The sequence below is a fragment of the Triturus cristatus genome, chromosome 4_2, assembly GCF_964204655.1.
Source record: "Triturus cristatus chromosome 4_2, aTriCri1.1, whole genome shotgun sequence".
NCBI classification, from domain to species: Eukaryota; Metazoa; Chordata; class Amphibia; order Caudata; family Salamandridae; genus Triturus; species Triturus cristatus.
The window spans coordinates 671,035,716-671,061,042 of record NC_140586.1 but is presented as its reverse complement, the minus strand read 5'-3'; the positions used below and the strand labels follow the sequence as shown (position 1 = coordinate 671,061,042).

The 25,327-nt window shown below is 37.9% G+C and overlaps 1 protein-coding gene across 1 annotated transcript in view; it reads right to left on the bottom strand.

Annotated features, from left to right (window-relative positions):
• LOC146834880 (cytochrome P450 2J2-like) overlaps nt 1–25,327 on the bottom strand; it is a 377,580-nt gene that overhangs the window by 46,849 nt on the left and 305,404 nt on the right. Inside the window, exon 7 of the mRNA XM_085602482.1 lies at nt 21,430–21,617. Coding sequence (XP_085458608.1) covers nt 21,430–21,617 — 188 coding nt within the window. The remainder of the gene's footprint in view (nt 1–21,429; nt 21,618–25,327) is intronic.

Below are 25,327 nucleotides of genomic sequence, written 5' to 3'. Positions count from 1 at the left end.
CTTACCAATTCCAGAAAGGGCTTTTAACCTTGTAAAAAAAGCAAAGCATGTAGTATTAGTAAACCCATTAACAAGTACACATCACAACTCACTGATCAAGAAAAGAGCATAGACAAGATCTTGTCATGTAATTTGGATAACACTATGGTGCCAATTACGATCCGGTAAAAAAACATTCCGTACGACTCGTATCCGGTCTTTTTACCGTACGAATCGTACTAGTGCCGTACAAACTGGCAATCACGATTCGCATGGTAAAAAGCCCATACGAGTCGCATTGGGAATAATTCCCCACACGTCCTCGGGTCGGAAAAAGTGTCCGACACGTCCTCGGACGATTTACCGTACAAACGTGAAAAGCGAAGTCCGACCGGGGAATCACGGTCCGTCCCGGGCGTCCGAATGTACAACCGTATGGTTACAAGACCGTCCGCACCGAACTCCAATAGCAATCATGGAGACGTCCAAACAGATGCCCGGTACGCGCCGTACCCCCCCCCCAGCCCCCGCATGTACGCGCCGTACCCCCCCCAGCCCCCGCATGTACACGCTGTACCCCCCCAGCCCCCGCATGTACGCGCCGTACCCCCCCCAGCCCCCGCATGTACGCGCTGTACCCCCCCCAGCCCCCGCATGTACGCACTGTACCCCCCCAGCCCCCGCATGTACGCGCCGTACCCCCCCAGCCCCCGCATGTACGTGCGCGCTGGGGGTACGCACCGTACATACACGGGTGGACATACACGGGGGGGTTCGACACGTACTCGGGTGTACATACACGGGGGGGTTCGACACGTACTCGGGTGTACATACACGGGGGTACGACTCGAACGTACACGGGTGTACATACACGGGGGTACGGCGCGTACATGCGGGGGCTGGGGGGGTACGGCGCGTACATGCGGGGGGTGGGGGGGTACGGCGCGTACATGCGGGGTCTGGGGGGGTACGGCGCGTACATGCGGGGGCTGGGGGGGGTACGGCGCGTACATGCGGGGGCTGGGGGGGGTAAGGCGCGTACATGCGGGGGCTGGGGGGGGTACGGCGCGTACATGCGGGGGCTGGGGGGGGTACGGCGCTTACCGGGCCACCTACGTTTCGCGCCGTACTTCGCTTTTCCGGCACTTTTTGGGTGCCGTAAAAATATTGCCGTCCGGACTGCTGTCGGTTCGAATCGTACTTCCTGGGTCGTGAAACGCGGCCTGAGAGCGTCCCGACGTCACGTCGGCTCTTTCTCCGGATCCCATTTGTATGTATCTTTTCGTCGGTCGGTGTTTTGTACGACTCGTACGGAAATGGTGTTTCCGTGCGAATCGTACTTGCATGTTTGTAAAGTTTTACGACCGGGTACGAGTCGGACGGACAAAAGCCTCCGTCCGACGGTTCGTAACCGGTTTTTGCCGGATCGTAATTGGCACCTATCTGTTTGCTCGTAAGTCCCTATAATCAGTGGTACATAGGAAGTACTATTAATCCTATAAAAAAATATGATGTTGAGGCATATGAAGGCAATCACACATGAGGACAAATATTATCCAATTGCTGGACACTTTGCAGTAGCCCATGACAAGTCTAGTGAGCTTCTGACGTTTTCTGCAATAGACAGAATCAAACCTCAGATAATGGGGGGCGATAGGGAAACTGCGCCCAGGAGGTTGGAATCAAGGCACATGATTGAGTTGAATACTAAGATACCTATATGTCTTAATACAGGTGAGGAATTAAATGTTCATTGGGGATAGCCTACACCTCATGATGGTTTAGAAGATTAAAAACATGTTGCTGCATGAAATACAAGATAAGATCATGTATAGATTGTAAATGATCTGCTGTTTGACAATTTTACCTGGTTTTTAACTCATAGTTGTGTTATTTCTCTTTTTCTTTTTTCTTTTCTTCTTTTGCTCTTTCTCTCATGGACCTATGCTTCCTTTTTATAGATTGAATTAGACTCATCACTATCATCAAATTTCTTTTTCTTTTTTCTTTCCTCTTTTCGTCTCTATTCTTGGTTTATGTACTAAATTACTTAACTCGTTGTGGACAGTTGCAAAATTGGGTGTATTTATAGTCATCAGAAATCAGATATTTGCATCCTGTAGCAACTAACTGTATGAAATGTTTATTTATTTAAAATTAATTTATGTACATTGGTTTGGTCGCATGTTATCATCAGGGGGTAAATAAGAAATAAGCCCACTGGGGCAGAATTTCATTATGGATATGTATTTATTCTATTAGACACAATTATTGTTGGTTTTGATGTGTTTATATAATTGACAATTTAATAAGATGGACTATCCAATATCCAATAAGACTGATAATCTTCTTCTGCAATTAAGAAATAATTTGGGGCACCATTGGAAAGCAACTGCCTCATGTATACTATTTCATATATAATTTTTAGACATCCCGGGGGCCTTCACACATTGCATACAGGTGTGCAACTCAACTGTGATTGTGGGAAAAATTATTTAATATTAACAGGAATATTGTACTGTGTCATAAATTCTTAGAATTGTGTTTAGGTCAATGGCAAAATTACACACTCCAAACATGGTGGGATCAAAGTGGTTGGTTCTGCCAGAATGTATGCCCTATGTCAATGTCTATACTTAGATGATGTAAGAATGTAAATGTTTCAACCTATGCTATGGTATGAGGGAGACGGCCCACCCGTGACCAAGGTGACTTGATCGCCAAAACGTTGGGTTGCTTTGATCCACTTAAATCCTAAAAAATACTGATAAGCACGCAATTTTGGTGTGCGCATGGTTTCTTTTCTTCACCAGAAAAGAAGGAACTTTTGTATTATATACAAAGCCTATGTTCATATGCACACCGCTGCTGCTGCTATGGTGAGGGGTCCCAGTGTGGACTTGTTATTTGGATATATATATATATAGATATAGATATATTACCTACTGGCGGTCGCCAGTAGGTAGTTATAGTTAGGACCCTGTTTCCATAGGAAAACTGCAACATTCTATTTGGAATAACTTTGGCGCCGGTCGACGAATCCTCGCGAAATTTTCAAAATAGGTGGGGCGCTACGCTCCGCTCCTACCCTGAAAGTCTTGGGGGGATTCGTCAAGCGGGGCTGAGATAAAAGGGGGGTCCCAAAACGCGTTTTTCCCATGCATTTTTCCATAGGACCTTTAGACACAGCTACAGCCCGATTGGCTGAACAGAGTTACTTGAAATTTGGCAGAGAGGTAGTCCTCAGGTCAAGGAAGTGCCTTTTGTAGGTCTGGTGTAAATCTGTTCAGTAGTTTCTGAGAAAATAGCCTTTAAATCAATATATATATCTGAGCCAGCTTACGGTGCGCTTACGGTGCGCTTACGGTACGCGTACGGTGACGTGCGCGAGCGCGATTCTGATTGGCTGTTAGATCTTAGTAAACATTCGAATCGGTCGAAACCAGGAAGCGGCGGCCGCCATTTTGTGTGTTTCACTCAGAAAAAAAAGGGTGATAAGTTGAAAAGGGGGCAAGGAAGAGAGTTACAGACCCCCTAACATTTGAAAGGGGGTCAAAGAAGGACAGAAAAGAACAAAAAAAACATTTATTAATTTTAAAAAAAATCGCGGGGTACGCGTACGGTAAGCTTACCGTACGCGTACAGTAGAAAAAAAAAAAAAAAGGAAATGAAATGCAGATTTAAGTGTTTAGATATTAGGGGGCTCTAAAAAGAGCCGTTGTGTTTATTAAGTGATTTTTTAGTGGTACCTACAAGTAAGTACCGATGTAGAGTCTAAGGTTCAAGAGGAAGACTCTGTTCCCTTCATCAGTGAAGTGTACACCATCTCCTCTATAAATGTCTTGCATGTCGTAACGCAAGTTGTTGTGGTAAATGGAACCCATACCATAGTCTCGGAGGAAAGCAGAAACAGATTTGTTGACGTGCTTTCTTGCTTTGTCAATCTGTGGACAAAAATGATTGGACCAGTTCCATTTTTGCCTTTGGCATATGTTAGAAAACACAAAGGCAGTTTTAGGGAAAAGTGAAAACAGTTGTGCAAAGGTCTCCTTCATAAGCATTTCCAGACCTACCCCAGTCAAAGTGCCTAGGTCATTGCCACCACAGTGCACTATTATGAGGTGAGGGTGTTGGATTTGCATGAAGGATTTCACCAATGGCATTAATTGGTGCCACTTTAACCCTCTCTGACCAATCCATTTAATGTCTACATTTGGCAAAGCAAGGTCTCTCACCATACCTGTTTTCTCTGCAAACTTTTCACTCCAGAAAACATAGCTGTGCCCTACAATCCACACTGTGAACATCTTCAAAGGAGATCTGGATGCACTCAGGAGGTGTATTTCAGTAGAATGGGAAAATGAAATGAAAGACAGTTTGGAAATGGAGGCATACATATTTTTTTAAAATAAAATGAACTCATTGGCTGTTTCATACCATTCTACACTAAAAACTAGGCTGTGTGTGTCAATTTATAGAAGCATGTTTTGTATTGGTACAGAAAAATGTGTTACCAAAGAACATTAGTATGGATTTGCTGTTAGGTTAGAAAAGTCAAGCACTCTTGCTCATTGAAAATGAAACATTGTGTGGTGAACTTCTGACCTGACTGTAGACAGCAGTGTTCCATGAGCCGTTGCTATGGTAGCAGGCAGAAGTCAAGTTGGGGGAAGGGTACTAGGCTGAAGTCAAGTTGGGGGAAGGGTACAGTTGGAAAAGTGTTGGTTTTCATCCAATAGAAATGTGTGATTACATTTGAAAAAAAGGGGGAAGCACTGAGATTTGAACCTAACATGTATATGTGTGGAAAAAGAGAGGGAAACTTTGCCATTATCTGGTTCTGCTGAGAGGAGAGAGGTGTACAGAACAGAGATCCTGGCTCTGATAATCTGCTGTTTGAGTGCCACATTTCTTTCACAACTAACTAATTTTAAAGGTGAGTTAAGAGTTTGAGAGGGGATGTATATGGTAAATTAAGAAATGAATAATAGCATTGGAATTCCTTTTGTTGAAGTTGTGTTTATCATTTTGTGTTTTGGGAGAAATTTAAATGTGAGGAACATGTAAAATAATATGGACTATGTTTTCACCATAAATTAAGGTGTACTGGTATAAATAAGGAATACTTTTAGGGTTTGAGGTTCCAGTCAGTAATGCAAATACATTCAGCATCACTAAGGCTGGTTGCCCTTGCTGGAGTGTAGTCAGTCACCCAGGTTACACATGTTGCTGGTCTCAGAAAGCTGTTTGGTATTGCTCTGGTGATTTTACATTTGCATTAGATGGAAAGGGGGAGCTATTTTTTTATGCAGAAGCAGACTCTTAGCACACAGCCAGCTGCTTATCCTGTGGAATCATGCACAGTATTCACAACCGAGTGGGGTTTGAGGTTGCAGTCAGTAATGCAAATACATTCAGCATCACTAAGGCTGGTTGCCCTTGCTGGAGTGTAGTCAGTCACCCAGGTTACAGATGTTGCTGGTCTCAAAAAGCTGTTTGGACATGTGCTTTTTTAAGAATCTGAAAAGTGGATTTAAAATGTGTCAGACTGTAAAAGTACTTATCACTTGCCAAAAAAAAGAGTAGTAAGTGTGCTTTCAAATTGGCAAAGAAATTTCGTTTTCTGACTAATATGAAAACATGACTCTGTGTGCAAAGAGGAATTACAGGCAGAGATTTATTGTGTATTGCTCTGGTAATTTTACAGTTGCATTAGTAGGAAAGGGGGAACTATTTTTTTGTGCAGAAGCAGAGTCTTAGCACACAGCCAGCTGCTTATCCTGTGGAATCATGCACAGTATTCACAACCGAGTGGGGTTTGAGGTTGCAGTCAGTAATGCAAATACATTCAGCATCACTAAGGCTGGTTGCCCTTGCTGGAGTGTAGTCAGTCACCCAGGTTACATATGTTGCTGGTCTCAAAAAGCTGTTTGGACATGTGCTTTTTTAAGAATCTGAAAAGTGGATTCAAAATGTGTCAGACTGTAAAAGTACTTATCACTTGCCAATAAAAAGAGTAGTAAGTGTGCTTTCAAATTGGCAAAGAAATTTCTTTTTCTGACTAATATGAAAACATGACTCTGTGTGCAAAGAGGAATTACAGGCAGAGATTTATTGTGTATTGCTCTGGTAATTTTACAGTTGCATTAGTAGGAAAGGGGGAACTATTTTTTTGTGCAGAAGCAGAGTCTTAGCACACAGCCAGCTGCTTATCCTGTGGAATCATGCACAGTATTCACAACCGAGTGGGGTTTGAGGTTGCAGTCAGTAATGCAAATACATTCAGCATCACTAAGGCTGGTTGCCCTTGCTGGAGTGTAGTCAGTCACCCAGGTTACACATGTTGGTGGTCTCAAAAAGCTGTTTGGACATGTGCTTTTTTAAGAATCTGAAAAGTGGATTCAAAATGTGTCAGACTTTAAAAGTACTTATCAATTGGCCAAAAAAAAGAGTAGTAAGTGTGCTTTCAAATTGGCAAAGAAATTTCGTTTTCTGACTAATATGAAAACATGACTCTGTGTGCAAAGAGGAATTACAGGCAGAGATTTATTGCGTATTGCTCTGGTAAGTTTACAGTTGCATTAGTAGGAAAGGGGGAACTATTTTTTTTTATGCAGAAGCAGACTCTTAGCACACAGCCAGCTGCTTACCCTGTGGAATCATGCACAGTATTCACAACCGAGTGGGGTTTGAGGTTGCAGTCAGTAATGCAAATACATTCAGCATCACTAAGGCTGGTTGCCCTTGCTGGAGTGTAGTCAGTCACCCAGGTTACACATGTTGGTGGTCTCAAAAAGCTGTTTGGACATGTGCTTTTTTAAGAATCTGAAAAGTGGATTCAAAATGTGTCAGACTGTAAAAGTACTTATCACTTGCCAAAAAAAAGAGTAGTAAGTGTGCTTTCAAATTTGCAAAGAAATTTCGTTTTCTGACTAATATGAAAACATGACTCTGTGTGCAAAGAGGAATTACAGGCAGAGATTTATTGCGTATTGCTTTGGTAATTTTACAGTTGCATTAGTAGGAAAGGGGGAACTATTTTTTTTTGTGCAGAAGCAGACTCTTAGCACACAGCCAGCTGCTTACCCTGTGGAATCATGCACAGTATTCACAACCGAGTGGGGTTTGAGGTTGCAGTCAGTAATGCAAATACATTCAGCATCACTAAGGCTGGTTGCCCTTGCTGGAGTGTAGTCTGTCACCCAGGTTACACATGTTGGTGGTCTCAAAAAGCTGTTTGGACATGTGCTTTTTTAAGAATCTGAAAAGTGGATTCAAAATGTGTCAGACTTTAAAAGTACTTATCACTTGCCAAAAAAAAGAGTAGTAAGTGTGCTTTCAAATTGGCAAAGAAATTTCGTTTTCTGACTAATATGAAAACATGACTCTGTGTGCAAAGAGGAATTACAGGCAGAGATTTATTGCGTATTGCTTTGGTAATTTTACAGTTGCATTAGTAGGAAAGGGGGAACTATTTTTTTTGTGCAGAAGCAAACTCTTAGCACACAGCCAGCTGCTTACCCTGTGGAATCATGCACAGTATTCACAACCGAGTGGGGTTTGAGGTTGCAGTCAGTAATGCAAATACATTCAGCATCACTAAGGCTGGTTGCCCTTGCTGGAGTGTAGTCAGTCACCCAGGTTACACATGTTGGTGGTCTCAAAAAGCTGTTTGGACATGTGCTTTTTTAAGAATCTGAAAAGTGGATTCAAAATGTGTCAGACTCTAAAAGTACTTATCACTTGCCAAAAAAAAGAGTAGTAAGTGTGCTTTCAAATTGGCAAAGAAATTTCGTTTTCTGACTAATATGAAAACATGACTCTGTGTGCAAAGAGGAATTACAGGCAGAGATTTATTGCGTATTGCTCTGGTAATTTTACCAGTAGGAAAGGGGGAACTATTTTTTTATATGCAGAAGCAGACTCTTAGCACACACCCAGCTGCTTACCCTGTGGAATCATGCACAGTATTCACAACCGAGTGGGGTTTGAGGTTGCAGTTAGTAATACAAATACATTCAGCATCACTAAGGCTGGTTGCCCTTGCTGGAGTGTAGTCAGTCACCCAGGTTATAGATGTTTCTGGTCTGAAAAAGCTGTTTGGACATGTGCTTTTTTGAGAATCTGAAAAGTGGATTAGAAATGTGTCAGATTGTAAAAGTACTTATCACTTGCCAAAAAAGCAGTAGGAAGTGTGCTTTCCAATTGGCAAAGAAATTTCGTTTTCTGCCTAATTTCAAAGCATGACTCTGTGTGCACACAGGAATTGTTTTTAGATATTTAATTTGTGAAGGTGTTATTGTGATTTTCACTTGTAGGAAAGGGGTACTTAGTATTTTAAGATTTGAAAAGATCATAAAAAATGTAGTAATATATTTAAATAAAATAAAGAAATTTTGTCTTAGTTTTTTTCAGGTATTGCTGAAGAGCAGTGAACAAAATTTAAGATGCCTACAAAATCCAGACTAAGGAAAAACCACAAAAAAAAACTATATTTGAAGACAACTGGAGGACCTAAGTTAGTTGGAGATGCTCATGTTGGGAAAAAGAGAAAGTCTTCTGGTAAGCAGACAAAAGATTTTTTAAAGAAAATCTTCAAAAAAAGGAAAAATGTACAAAATGTCTGTACTGGAAAGAATGTTTTAAATAGAAAAGAACAGGAAAAAATTGAGCATTTAGTTAATGCAAATATACCTTCAGAAACAATAAAGATTTTAAACAGAAAAACAGCGTTTAAAGAGATACGTAGAAAAATGTTTCAGAGAAGCGTTATGTCCAATTTGATAAAGGATGTGAAGAAATATAAGCAAAAGGCTACATTTTATAAGAGAAAAAAAGAAATTGAAGCCATTGCAGCTAAGGCATTAGAATTAAAAAGGAAACTATTCATTTTAATTTTGAATAGGATGCGTACATTAGATAAAATGGTCAATGTACTGAAATCACAAAGCAAAAGGAAAAGAGTAGTGAAAAGAACAAACTTTTGTAAAGTGTTTTTAGGAGAATGGATGCATAGTTCAAGTAGTGAACCTTTTTTTAATGAAGAGAGTTATTTTCAAAGTAATAGTTTGCTGCATGCAGTTGACACCAGAGGTCGTGCTTACGAAGTGAAAAATGGTTGCATAATGGAGAAGGAGAAAATGGTTCCAAGAGATGAGGTACAAGTGATGGCGGATGAGGCTATGGGGAGACGTCCTAAAGCCCCAGTGTACACTTGGAATTGTAGTAGTATTTGCACTGTGCGTCAGGAATCTATTGATAAATTTCGTGAGTTTCTAAGAGAATATAGTAAAAAAAGTGTAAAACAGAAGATTAAGGTGCTTCAAAGTCTAGATACATGCAGAGTGAGAGAGAATACTGGTTTGCAGGGTCATTCTCTGGCTTGTCTATCTAGAAAAGTGTGTAAAAGTATTTTTCATCATTTTAGGATGCTGGCTGTTCATCATACTGAAATGAGAAAGTTTGTGAGACGGTTGTATTTTGCTAAAAGTCCAGCAATAAAGTTAGATGAATTGAATAGGGCTCTGTTCCGTGGAACGGTATCAGATGTAGAGAAGGTTATTGATGAAATTCAGTTTTGTTACTTTGGTCCTGAACAAGACAGTGCAGAAAAGGACACAGTAAAAGAGGAAGAAGTGGAAGAGAATGTAGAACCCTCTGTAAGTAAGACATTTAATGATCACATAACAAAATTTGCAATAATCTCTAATGAAAGACCAAATATTACTTGTATTTGTTGCCGCAGAACTCATTATAGAAAACAAACTAGGAATGTTGATCTCTACAGAAAAAGTGAAAATGAAGATAATTATAAGAGGAAGGATTTTGCCACATATATATTTCTTGAAAATTGTTTTGAATTGGGTGAAGATCAGCGTATTTGTAAATACTGTTACAACAACTTAGAGGAAAATAGAATGCCGACCAGAGCTGTACATAATAATTTAGAATTGGATGTTATTCCTGCCGAACTTTCTGAATTAAATACATATGAGTCTATACTTATTCAATGTGTTCATCCGTTCCAGACCATAGTACGTATGGAGCCCAAAACTGGTAAATTACCTCCTTCAGATTTACTGAGAGGTTTAAAAGGTAGAGTGGTGTATTTGCCCTTGGAATTGAAAAAAAATATGGAAACTATTGATGCAGATACTTTGGAAACTGAACCATTAGTTATTCTGGTTAATGGTGTACCTACAAAGAATAAGAAGATTTGGCAGGAGCTGGTAGATGTACGGAAAGTACAAAGAGCAAATTTGTATTTGAAAAGGAATAACAAATGGTATGAATCAATTTATATAGAAGAAGAAGATTTACAAGAAGACACAGAAACACCAACTGGACAAATTGAAAAAGTGGACAAGTCAAAGGAAGAAGAAATTTATGAACATTTTAGCATACATCCTCTTCATTCAAAAGAAGTTATAGGAGACAATATTGATCTGTTTCAGATGAGGAAAGCAAAAGGAACTCCCGTGAGTGTATGGGAGGAGAGCTTGGAAGCTCGATGTTTTCCCCAGCTGTTTCCTACAGGAAAAGGAGGACGATACGATGAACGTCCAGAACAGATTCCAGCTTCTGAGTATCGGACTACAAGACTATATGCAGAAGATCCAAGATTTCGACAAAGTATTCCTTATTTATTCCATCTTTTATTTGAAAGCGACTTGTCTGCATTATCATATGCAGTAAATCACATTTTAAAAAGTGGAGTACATTTACAAAATGTGTCTGCTAAGGATTTTATGGAGAAAGTGCAGCACCGAGATGATCATTAGGAAACACAACTCATCAATCTGATGGCTTGTCAGCGTGGGACAAATGAATATTGGTACCGACGCCATGGTGAATTAAAATGCATGTTACGAAATTTAGGAACACCAACATGGTTCCTTACCCTAAGCTGTGCTGAGTACGCTTGGGATGATTTACTGGATTTTCTACGAGAGGCAAATTCAAACATTAAAAACATCGAATACAAGACAGCTGGAGAACTGTGCTCATTGGATCCGGTTAATGTTTGCAGATATTTCAATCATAGATTTGAGGCTATGATGTCCTTCATCTGCAATAAAAAAAATCCACCTCTTGGAGAAGTAGAGGATTTCTTTTGGAGAAAAGAGTACCAGGCAAGAGGTGCTCCTCATATTCATATGCTGTTGTGGATCAAGGATGCCCCAAAATTTGGAACAGATACTGATGAAGCAGTGTTATCTTTCATTGAAGAATATGCAACATGTGCTATACCAAAAAGCACAGAAGAGAAAAAGCTAAAGGAGCAAGTTTTACGTTTCCAAAGTCATCGGTGTGGAAAATACTGTCGACGGAAATACAAGAGCAAAGATAAATACTACACTAAATGTCGATTTGGATTTCCTAGACCTGTTCTTTCAAATGGAAGAGTAAACAGTTTTATGTCATCTGTGAGACATACTATCACAAGAAAATCACCTAAGAATACCTACAACCTTAAAAGAAAAGAAGAATCAGAAAATATAAATGACTACAACCCAGTCATTTTATCCATGTGGAATGCTAACATGGATATACAGTATGTAGCTGACAATTCCATTGTTGTTGCTCGATATGTAACGTCTTACATTACTAAATCTGAAAAAACTGAATTGAAAGAAATGTGGGAAGAGATTTCTCACGAGAAGACTGTCAGTAAGAAGCTGTACAGTTTCAGTTTAAAGATGTTAGCGCATCGAGAAATTGGATCCTACGAATGTTATCTTCTGCAAGTCTCTACTCGAAATCAAGAAGAATAATTTGGGCAAGTTTAGGCCTTGCAGCAATGAGAAATCGGGTACTGAAATCTGTTGGAGAAATTGAATATTTGGCCGAGAATGACCCAGAAAGTACAGATATTTTGAAATCAAACATGTTGGACACATATTATCCCAAGAGAAGTCATCATCTGGAGAACATGTGTCTCTATGAAGTGCTGCAGAACTACATTTATTCACGGAAAGATGCAGAAGACATCAACAATGGAAAATATAAAGTCATTGGTGAGGAAGGATGTTTGGTGAAGCAAACAAAAGGAAGTTTGATAAATCACAGGAAGCTGAGTTGCGACACTACTGACAAAAAGGAATTTTACTACTTGGCTCTTTTACAGCTATTTAAACCATGGCGTACAGAGGATGAACTACTGGGAGAATTTCAAAGCTATGAAGATTCATTTAATGCTTGCAAAGACAGCATACAATGCAGTACATTCACAACTTATGTGCAAATGTTAAATGAAGAAATTGAACAGGAAACTACAATTGCAGCTGAAGTAGCTAGAGACAGTTCTCAAGACAGCCAAAGTTCAGGAACACTCAGTCAAGATCCCCTAGGACAACCAATCGTTGAAAATGAAGCTGCAATAGCCATGAATGAAGTGGAAACGGCTATGAATCAAGCTCAAGAAGAATTTATAGACTTACCAAATTTGGAAAGACAACTGAATGAAGAGCAGCAACAAATTTATGAAGAAATCAGAAACAAAATTGATCACGGATTACTACATGAAAAAAAAGAGTGCTCATGCACATCATTTCATCCAATCAGGATGTATGTAAGCGGACAAGCTGGAACTGGAAAAAGTTTCCTAATAAAAGTCATCAGAAGCTACCTAGAGCAAAAAACGGATTCTACTTTGTCTTGTGTGGTTACTGCTCCAACTGGGTTAGCTGCATATAACATAAAAGGAATCACCTTACATCGTTTGCTAATGTTACCAGTGGAGCATGAGAACAAAATACAATACCACAAGCTAACTGGAGAAGCATGCTTGGAAGTTTCAAGAGTATTGAAGAAGATGCAAGTTCTCATTATTGATGAGGTGAGCATGGTATCAAACTTAATGCTTGCCTTTGTGCATTTAAGAATGCAGCAGACTCTAAGGACAGACTATGACGTGTTATTTGGTGGAAAACATGTCATAGTTTTTGGGGATCTTCTACAGCTTACTCCAGTTAAAGGACAACCAGTGTTTAATACTGTGACACATGAAGATACAAAGAAGTCATTAGGAAGCATCGGTAATGCAAATATTTGGTCCTTCTTTGAGTACAAGGAACTTACTACTAATATGAGACAAGCAAACGATGAAGAATATGGAAGTATTCTGAAAGATATCAGAATTGGACTACTCACTGAAGCTGGCACAAAAGCATTACAGAGTCGGTTGCTACATAATTTATTTCCAAAGGAAGAAATAGTTGCAGAGAAGATATACAAGAACATTGCAGAAAAGAAAAGTGTCATCTGCTTAATGCCAACTCTACGTGAATGCTCAATATTTAATGAGGACCTTTTGAAATTGGAAAAGGAAGATATCAGGAAATTGGAAGCAGTGGACAAAATTCAGGATGGAAGAATTACTATCACATTAACAGGCAAACTGAAAAATAAATTGGATTCACTAGAGAAGAACATTTCCAAAACTGCTGGATTAGAAAAAAATCTATATGTTTGCATGAACTGTAGAGTATTTTTAAGGAGAAATTTGGATGTTGAAAAAGGTTTAGTTAATGGAGCTATGGGAAGAGTTGTGGGTTTTATTAATTATCAGAAAAAAGATGGAATTGAATGTTTAAAAATAAAATTTGATCAGATAGAAGAAGTTATAGACATTTGTCGTTGTACAGTTCGTTTTATGCTTGTGAAAGACTTATATGTACAAAGGAAACAGTTTCCGTTTTCTCTAGCATATGCTGTAACTATTCACAAGTCTCAAGGATTGACTGTAGATTGTGCATTTGTAAACATTGGTTCAACTGTGTTCAAAGAAGGTATGGCTTATGTAGCTTTGTCACGAGTGAAAACATTATCTGGTTTATTCATGATAGACTTTGATGATTCAAAAGTTAGTGCTGATGCAAATTGTGTAAAGGAGTACAATAGATTAAGAAGAACCTATGCTCCTCATTTAGGTCAGTATCCTGTGTTAGAGAAACGTGTAGTTTCTCGTAAAAGGAGAAATGAGAATATCTGTAATGAGGATGTAGAGAGGAGGAAAAAAAAGAGGAGTGATGTAATTGCAAGCAAAAAGAAAAAGGAAAATGAAGAAGAGGTTGTAGAATGTCATTTTGAAAATAGCTCTGGTGTCAACTGCTACGCTAATGTAGTGCTGAATGTTGCATTTTATCTGGAAAGTTTGCAAGAGCAGATAATAGTAAATCAGAGAAAAAGATTCTGTTCTGAGTTGAGTCTCCTTTTTCAAAAGCTGAGTAATGATAAAACTCAAATAGAAAGTGCTACTGAAATTAGAAAACTTTTAGATGTATGTTCAGGATGTACACAGTTTTCTCAAAATGTACAGCAAGACGCACAGGAATTCTTGTTGTATTTTCTTCAGGTACTGGAAGAAGAAGGTGTACACATTGAAAATTTGTTTGGTCTGTCTTATAAATGGGAACATAGTTGTGAAAACTGTTTCAATACATGTGGCTCTAATGTTGATTCTGAAAGGTTTATTTATTTAACATTGCCAGAGAGTAAAACAGTCACTTTTGCTAAATTAGTTAAAGATGCTAATCATAGCATGCAATGCGGTGAGTGTAAATCTGACATGTTTTCAACGTTAATTTTAAAGGAATACGGACAGTATGTAATTTTAATGATGCAACGATGTAGAGCTGATGGTTCAAAATTGGATACTTTAATAAAGAAGTTTACAGGACAGCAATTATCAATTTCAGGAAAAACTTTTGTAACAGTTGCAATAATTTTCCATGAAGGACCTACTGTTACTTCTGGACATTACACAGTTTATCTTAAATGTGAAAAAGGCTGGACACTGTGTAATGATTCAAAATTGATTTTCAAGCAACGTTTGCCTTTTGATTTAGCAAATTCCTATCTAATCTTTCTGAAACCTAAATTTTAGAGAGACTTGGCAAGATCTGTACAAAACAATTTTACCATTTTTTTGGATTACCATTGGAATTTTCAAATTTAAAGATTTTTAAAATTATCATTTGGCCTAAAGGAAAGGTAACCAATTATATTGTGGACTTATATAATTCTTAATTAATGTTTCAGAAAACAACATTTTACAGAGAATCGGTAACATCTGTACAATTTAAATTTTTGTATTTTATTGGATTACCGTTGGAAATTTAATCAAAAAAGATTTTTAAAATTACCATTTGGCCTAAAGGAAAGGTATCCAATTGTATTGTGGACTTAATTAAATCCTAATTAATCTTTCGGAAACCAAAATTTTAGAGAGAATCGGTAACATCTGTACAATTTAAATTTTGAAATTTTATTGGATTATCGTTGGAAATTTAATCAAAAAATAATTTCAAAAATTAACATTTGGCCTAAAAGAAAGGAAACTAGATGTATTGTGGATTTATTTGAGATATATTATTTTTGAGATTATGCTTCTGTAAGAAAATTGTCAGACGTTATTTTTTAGAAATAGTTTTTGTTATTAGATGATATTTTTAATGAATAATATTTTGCATTTCGATAATGTTATGTTTAACTGAGAAGAGATTCTGGGCTTTTTTTAAACAATCTTTGAGATTGTCATTTTTTTTTTGCCCGCTGTTAAGTGATGAATGCAATTGCTTTCACGATTTATAGTGAAATGCAATATATTCTGAAAACAGCAAAAAAAAGGCAAAAAATTGTTTTTGGAAAATATGTAAATATGTGTACTGTATTATAAAATGTTTTATTAAATATTAATACTTTTTTCGTTTTTTTCAGATTGAGAAAGAAAATTTTCGAAAACTTGAACCATTTTTATAGCAATTTAAATTAAATTTTAATTAATAAATAATTTTTGGAGTGGGTATGGTAAGTCAGAAATTTCATGGTCCCTTTTTTCCACTTCTCCACAATCACATTTTCAGTTTTTCATTGTAATCTCTCAAGGACCTTGTAATGTGATAATTGATTTTTAGTGTTTTTTAAAAAAAAAAAAATTAATTACGCGTACCGTACGCGAACGGTAAAAAAAAAAATCAAAAAAAAGTTTAAAAAAATATATAAAAAAAAGTTGAAAGGTAAGGTTGGCTCTTAAAAGAGCCGTTGTGTTCGTACAGGGACAGAGGAAAGAAAGAATGGGAATATTAGTCGGTAGGACAAATGTGCTGGTCTATTTTATTGTTAACTAGGGCAACACTGGTCTCCCTATGACAAATTAGACCATAACAAGTGGCGCACCGCATTGTAACCCTCGCAAACCGATGGTTAGTTTCCAGAGGACCAGAAAAAGGAGATGCTCCCCCCACAGATGAAGGGCTCAGCTGACCTGCCGAAGATGCACTCGGCCCTGCAGATGATGGACCAGGCTGAGCTGCTGTGGATGTGCTTGGTTGACTTACTGAAGGGTTTCCTCCAGTATGTCGAGCATATGTCCTACCGTGTACATCATGAAGGTGTCTCAACATAGTGTGATTCCCGAAGGAATACTTCTTGTTAGGATTCCCTCTTGAAAGTACACGGTCACAAAGCTTACAAGTCACTAAAGGTGCATTTACCTTTTTCTTGCCCTCTGGAAAAGAAAAATACTCCCATATGAAAGAGCTCTTTTGTTTCCTCCTTCTCTGCCTCAAGGTAGTGCTGCTAGCCTCACTCTCTGAAGAGGTCTGCTGTTCTGCCATCGTATCACAAAGACAACTCAGCTCCTTCTCCTAAGGGATCACAAGCAGAAATGAGGGGAATGGGTGTGGTGTAGGAGAGTTCTAGAACTGAAAGTAGTAAAAACCAATCAAAAGTGTTGTTTCTTGATCACATGACCCAACGTGCGCGTACGTTACGCTTACGGTACGCTTACGGTAAAAGTACGCATGCGCGTAAAAAAGACACGCGCACGCGCGCATGCGCAAAACAGGCACGCCCCTTCACTTCCGCGTAACATGCGCGTGCAGCGTACGCGTTACGCGCCGCATGCGCGTGACGCACGTCTACGCAAATTGCGTAACTGTACGCAAACAGCGTAGAAATCTAACGTACTAAAAGCAAGACGTGCGCGTACGGTAAGCGCACGTTAAAAAAATACTAAAAAAAAAAAAGAAAAGGGAAAAAAAGATTCACTATGTTATACTACTAAATCTTACCTGTTTAGTTTAAAAAAAAGGTAAAAATACAAAATATATTGTAGAATTTTTAAAATTTAACCATAGTCTTTAAAGAGGATATAAATTTAAAATAAAAATATGTAAAAAACATTGCAAAAAATAAAAAAAAGGAAAATATAAGAATTAGCATTTAAAAAACCTTGCAAATTCACTGAAAAAACCATGGGTTTCACACACGTTATAGTTAGGAATTAGCATTTAAAAAACCTTAGAAATTCAATGAAAAAACCAAAGGTTTCACACATGTTATAGTTAGCTGGACATTTCACTCGTAAAAAACCAATGAAATTCCCCCGTTATAGTTAGTTCAGCTAACTATAACTCGCGCGCCCGCAATGCACTGCTGATGACGTCACATATTACATCACTCATGACATGGTCAGTGACATCACTCATGACATCACTGATGACATCTCAAATGACATCACTGATGATATCACTGATGACATCATCCAGTGAATGTGTGTTTTTCTGACAATTAACTATGTTTTATATATGTATATCTCAAGGTCGATGGAAGAATAAATGGGTATATAAGTGTCTAAATGGATGATTTGTTTTTGAAAAATTGATTGTGTAACTGACTGATTAAGTGTATCATAGTGAATACATGGCTTAGTGAGTAATGTTTTAATATGTAAATATCTGTATCAGTCTCTCACTTTGTGTATAAGTGGCTGCATGGGTTGGTGAGTAACTACATGGGTGTCTATATAGGTTATTAGTTGGTTTTATGAGTATCAGTCTGAGTGTCTGCATGGTTCGGTGGGGGTATTACGTAGTGCATAGGTGCATGAATGAGTGACTCACTCTTTGTATGTGTTGAAGACAGCATGTGTGCAGGACTCTATGGGTGGATGAGTGAGTGTATGGGTGTGTTAGTGAGTGAATGACTGTCTCAATAGTGTCTTTATGAGTAACTACATATGTTTTAAACTAGTATATGTGACTATTGGTGTATATAAGCGAGTATATGTGAGAGTGAGAGATTGAAAGAGTTCCTGTATGAATAAGTATGTGTTTCTATAAGTGATTGTTTAAAAGATTAAGTATGTGTAAGTTTCCGTAGAAGTAAGTGTGGTGGTGTGTGTATAACTGTATATGCAAGTAAATGTATGTTTGATTCTTTATTAGCATGAGTGACTATGTGTGTGAGTAACTCTATGGATGAGTGGCATTGTGTAACAGGATGTATAGGTGTATGAGTACATATGATGAGTGAGTACATGTATGAGTGACTGTATAGGACTGTTGGTGAATGAGTGGATGTGTATGTGGATCTTAGAATTACTGAAGAGGTTGTTGTAACTGGTATTGGTATGTCCATTGTTTTGAAAATTTTAGTCTCTATTTTTGAATGTGTGTATCAAAGGTTATATTAGGGAGAGAGGAGGTCTGCCACTCTATCACAAGGATGATGTCATCAGTGATGTCATCAGTGATGTCATTTGAGATGTCATCAGTGATGTCATGAGTGATGTCACTGACCATGTCATGAGTGATGTAATATGTGACGTCATCAGCAGTGCATTGCGGGCGCGCGAGTTATAGTTAGCTGAACTAACTATAACGGGGGAATTTCATTGGTTTTTTACGAGTGAAATGTCCAGCTAACTATAACATGTGTGAAACCTTTGGTTTTTTCATTGAATTTCTAAGGTTTTTTAAATGCTAATTCCTAACTATAACGTGTGTGAAACCCATGGTTTTTTCAGTGAATATATATATCACCAATTCCGTAGTCAAGCAGCAGCACAGCACTTACGGACACGGACCAAATGATAAGTGCAAATTATTTAATTCATTTCGTGCAGTATGTCACCAAAACGTTTCGGCTCGTCCGAGCCTTGTTCACATGACAATGTGAATGTGTTAGACCACAGTATTTAAAGTGACAGTGTTGATTTTCAAACGTAATCATGTGACTGAGTTTAGAATAGAGGTGGAAGACATACTACGGCGTTGGATTAACGGCATGTGCAAAAATGCATTTTCAAATCATTGAGGATATCTACCATCATAAGAATATATAATATTGACGTAAATCAACAGATAATCATGTAATATATTACAATCCAATAAAGTTGTGCAAATACGCATATTGTGCAAAAGTAAATGTTGTTGAGTATAGAGCGCAGAAATGTCTCCCAATTATAGACACTCCCACACTTCTGTTTAGTGTCTGGGGTCTGCAACTCTCAGCAATAAATGTATACATATTATTAAAAATAGTATCAAATTTGCTGCTAATAATATAAATTTCCATAACAACAGCGAACTTCTCGGACATGAAATATATTTCTTAATGTGCAAAATGCGCTAATGTAAACTCGCCACATTGTAAACAACAGAGTCTATCATTGATTACCTTTTGTCTTGATTTCATGAAATCAATTTTTGAAATCCTGGGTTGAATCCCGTATGTGCAAAATATGCAAAAAGTCATTAATAACATGGTTATACTAATAGTCACCCATAATGGATAACTAAGATTAAAATAAAAATATTTAATCAATTATCTAAGCGTTAAATAGTGCAAATGATGTAGTAATTCCCATGTTGATGATACAATGTCCTAACCATTGCCATGTCGAGCCTACCCCAAATGTGTCCCACTAAACTCAGTATTCCCAGTTACTAAAAAATAAGTGTTGAAAATTTTATAAAAAACCTTGTGTTAAGTGACAACTAAAAATTAAAAACCTATAACATCCTTAGACTATACAAAGGTATAGAATAATTTACCGATGTATTTGGAGACCAAAGAAACCAGTAATGCCTATTAATTTAATTTATAATACTCATTAATGTTATAGAAAATGTGTATAGATTCATAGATTTAACAAGAAACGCAAAATCAGGATAGGTCATACAAAGCCCTTAAAGGTACTGACGCAATCCAATAAAAGGGGCAATGCACACATGTTAAGTTATAAAAATGGCTTATTACTCCCATTTCTCAAGTCGTTGTGCTCTCCTAGCTGGTAGTAAAATCCAAGTTTGACTAGATTGGAGACAGTTATTATACAACAGATATGTGACTCAGAGGGAAGTATAAATAAACTTCTCCAGACCTAAAAATAGGCGATTAAAAGAATAAATATATATCAAAAAAAGTTGAAAGCCCCCATGGGGATCCACTCTCTAAGATAAACTATTACCACCAGAATTTAGGATAAACATGTGTGCAAATCTTCCGTGACATTTAGACCTCCTGGGTGCTTAGAGTCCAGCTGCAAGATATACTTAGTTTCTAATTTGCGCAGCTTGGACTCGCGATCACCTCCTCGCCTGCTTGCGGTTACTGCATCAATGACAAAATACTTGAGGCCTTGATTGTCGCTGTTGTGATACTCTTTAAAATGTCTTGCCACAGGGTAGGTTTTATCTTGATTAACTATTGCCCGGAGATGCTGTAGTATGCGTTTATGGACTGGATGTTTTGTACTGCCCACATATTTTAGCCCACAGGGGCATTGCAGTACATAAATTGCAAATTCAGTCTTACAAGTGAGCACTTTACTGATTTGATGTTCTTTCTCACTGAAGGCATCCTTAAAATTGTTCATATTGATGCCATGTGTACAAGACTTACAAGTTTTGCATTTAAAGAAACCCCTATTGGTTTGTAACCATGAAGTTTTCTCAATAGTCTCCGGGCTAGTATCGACCAACCGGTCTTTCATGGATGGAGCCTTACTAAAAGTTATAGACGCTTTGCGAGGTAAGGTGGAACCAATGACTGGATCGCTTAAAACAATGGGCCAATTGCAATTGATAATTTTGTATAGCTCTGAATGCTGTTTGTTATATCCAGTAATTATATATATATATATATAAATAAATATATATATATATATATACACACATCAACAAAAAATCTGTGGTTAGCCCTGCTGGTAGGACCAAACCTCAAGAGACTGCTCTAACTTTGAATAGGGCAGCAAAGGCAAATAGCCATGCCCTGTGCCAAATGTTTGATTGAAAGGTCCCCTGAGCTCGTGCCTGACAGGTTATGTAGGTAGTGGAAAATCAGACAATAGTAAAAGTTCACCCATAAAATGGTTCCGTTAAAGGAGTTTCATGGTTGCTGTTTAAGACTAAAATTCACTTGTTATGGTTTATTACATCACTAGTAACAGGTTTTGATTTCCAATGGATGGTGTCAATCTGATCAGATGTGTCATACTTCAGAAGTGTCTGGTGAAGTTGTAAATCAAGACATTGCTCTAGACTATCTAGGTATGTCATGTACCCCTCTAACAATGACTTTCAGTAAATATCATTAAAGTGTGTCAGCAAAAACGACATCATACAAAAATGCCCAGATGGAATTTGTTTGAATATGTGTCACCTTTGGCAGATGAAATCCTCTTAGAGTTGTATCTCTGTTAGTATGTCTGGGAACACCAACAGGTATTATATTACTGATACGCTGCACTTCATGAATAACCGCGTTGGTGTATGGCATGCTCTTTCTATTTTCCGTCAGTGGTTGTCTACTGTGTCCAATCACATGATCAATCTCTGCTTGGACTTTCTCTGTAAAATAAAAAATATTTTACTTTGAATAATTCCATTTTACAAAAATTACTTACAATACATTTGAACAAAGAGTACCTCCTATTTACAAATGTATACATAAAAAGCTTAGTATGCAATAGAAAAAGAGAATTACGTTCACTGAATTAAAGGAATGTGGAGACTAGGAAGATAGTGCTGGCAAAACGTTAAAAAAATGGATAAACAAAAACATTTAATCAGTAAGCAAAATAAGAGAAATAAAGGGCAATCTGGTGAAGGAAATCAATATTAGCAGTAACAAAAGTATTACTTAATGATCTGTTGTTTCAGGATAACATTTAGAACCATAAAAGCCCAGAAGGAATCCGAGAGAGACCAAATATGCATATTGTTTTGCATTACGAACTTTGGGCAGTGTGACACACAACAACACTATTTGGATAGGTTTTGAATGGCTTTATTACATCACTAGCCTTTAGAAGCTAAGTGACTAAAACACCTGCACTGTAAACCAATCACTAAAGTAACTGCACTTTTACCATGGAAGTATTTAACAACCAGTTAACAAATTGTGAATTACAATCGCTATGAACAAAACATTTGCAAATTCAAATTGAGAAGGGTCGCAAAACAGAGGTTTAGCAGGTACTAATTACAATGTCCTCAGCCATGGTACCTTCGCCCTGGAAGCTTGCCATTGTTTCAGCCATCTTGAAAAAGCCCACCCCAGAGTCTTATAGTCCTAGTAACCCACCCCCCAATCTCTCCTCACCCATTTCCTATTGGATGCAGGAAAAAGGCCACGTTTATCATTGCATTTGCCTTGGATTTCAATTCCATACTTTCCTTAGTTGCTGCACATGGCTCTTATTCGTCTTTATCTCCTCTGGTTTTCCATCCAATCCCTCCCATAATATCTTGCACATTCGGCTATCCGAATTCGGCATTTTAGGCCCAACTTTGAAGTGGTGTCTTATTTACAGAACAGAACCCAAGCAATTAAGATTTAATGCTGCATCCAGACATGTAAGGCAAGGTGACCCATGAGGCTCTTGTCTGAGCCCAAGTTTGTTTATAATGTATGATGCTGGACTGCTTGATCAGTTCATATGGTTTCGCCTTTATGATACAAAGCTTATCATCTTCTTGAATGGTCTGCTTGGCTGTATCAAAGAGATGTTTTAAAATATGCCTTTAAGATGTCGCCTTTTCCATTAATAAAAAACACTGTAAAACGCAACAAGGACAAGACAGAAGTTTTTATCCTAGGCTCTTCCAATAAAGTCACAAACTTGGTGGCCCCAAAAAAATGAGATATCACACCCACCCTCTTCCCCCGTTCCTGACTTAAAAGCCTGAATGGCTGGCTGGACTTTTTCATCACCTTTGGCCCGCTGGTTGATTAAGTTACAGATTCTTGCTTCTTCTTCTTAAAAATATCAAAGAAAGGAATACCACAGCACTCCATACAAAGTGTTCGAGAAATAACATCCAAACAGTAAGGATTTGTCTTGGAAAAATAAGTTTTCTTTAATGTAGAAAAACGTTGTTCAAGTATTTCTCAGTAAATTCTTGTTTCACAAGTCATTTTCATCCAGTTTTCAATATATTGATGGCAGCCGACATGTGTTTCCTAACACTGGGACTTTTAGAAGGCCAACTAGTAGTGCTAGGCCACCACTAGAAGTGTCTCTTTGAAATGGAACACAATTTGTTCGCTTTTCTTTCCTGAAACCAACAACTTTAAAAACATTTAAGCCTTGAAAAAACCCACTGTGTGAGAAAATACGTGTCCCTTAATACATGCAAGCACATGCAGCTGCTGGTTATTTTGTGTCATACTCTCATCTTCAAGAGGGAGTTCATGCTGGTTGACATATGTGATGGTGAAACCTTTGCTGATCTCAGTTAGCAGTGCATCCACCTTACTTCCCAGCACCTGCATGGCGAACTATTGTCGACGCTGCATTCCTAACTTGGATTTCTTCAATACCAGGGATTGGCCTCTAACAGTGTAACCTCACTCAAGCTCCTCAAAGACACGTGTCCTTCTTCTAAGTAAAGCTGTATCCCATATTCAGAATCCTTCGAGGATTAGGCATGATCATGAAGCATCAACACAAAAATAAACTCAAAGATGTTATAGTCACCACCGTTGATTTGCAGTTCGGACTCAAGAAGAAAGATATCTGAGAGGTCATCTCACAACTAACGTATCAAGGCATGCTTCATTATTTGACGACCTCCCGGTAGGAGTAATGCACCGTAGTGGACTCAAACAAGGGGAAAATGCTCTGGAAGTTCTTTTAAATATTGTTTTAGGACAAATACTCAGGACCTGTTTGAAGCAAAACTAGTTAGAAAATACCTAGGGGTGTACTCAAAGGTTTCCTTTATTAATGAGTACTGCTGGTATCATTTATAACAGAAAAAATGGTATTTTGTGAAATACAGTGATTCACCTGGCCATCTTGGATCCATAAATTACCGACATGTTTCTACCTACACAACAGCCTAAAAAGGTCTAAGGTCTTCTTCAGGGTATCAGGACTCCCTAGCTGCGGTATCCAATCAAACCATGCAAAAATAAGGAATTATTAATACCTTAACACAAGGGACAAGCATGAGTAGTATGAATGCTTCTATTTTTACTCTAACTACTTCCACTGACAAATTAAGAAAAGGGCCAGTCATATGTCTACATTTTTGTGCACCACGTGGTAATCAATGCAAAAGTCAATCCAATTAACACAACCACAATATAGAAATAATTAGACAATCATAAAAAGTAGCATTTTGTTGAAAACATACATCCTATACGTTTACATACGTCCAGGATGCTGGTATTGCTGGTATGTGCATGACGCTGATGGAGTGTTATTCTTGTTTGTTTTTTTATAAACTGTATGGCTCACAGTACAGTGCACAATGGTAGACCTGTGGAGAAATGATGCTACTTGTGTGCGATACGTTACACTGTATAGGTACACAATCTCCTTTACTTGCTTAACATTACAATGTATGCATGCACAATGGTCTCATCTTTGTAAACAGCATGTTTCACAGCACAATGTATCATGTTAAACCTGTTGAGAAATCAAGTGATTCATGTGCGTCATGTTACAAATTATGTACTTGCAATGTTGTTAACAAAGTAATTACGGTTTCCTAAGAAATAATTTGTTGGCATCTATACAAGTGCACTACCTGTGGACATTCACATCTGCACCTAGCATTATTTGGGTGGGTATTAAGGTGTCAAGATGGTTTGGGTTACACAGTTGATGTTAATGGCTGTAAACAATTACCAGTTAGCTGTCCAGCTATTGGTTAGTGACTCATGGGCACTCGGCAGGTCTCACCTTATCTTTGTTCCGTAGAAAACTATTTTAAGTAAGTGTCCTTGTATAAAGAAGGGGCCTCATAAAATCAAAATAGAGCAACTAGAATGCATAGTATTTATATTCAGGTCAGGCATTAAATGTACATGCCCCTCCAAAAGAATGAGGTGTTGTTATAGTTTCTGCTTTAACATTTTTTCTTCTTTGCAAATAATGTTTGTTATTAGTGTGTGACTACGAAGGAGAAGTCCACCAAACTCAGCCACAACTCCTGTTGTTTAATACGACTTAAGTAAGTAAGAAGTAGGATGGATGTAGACATCCAGGATGTATGTTTTCTAAAAATAAATGCTACTTCTTGTGATTGTTTAATTATATCTATAATAT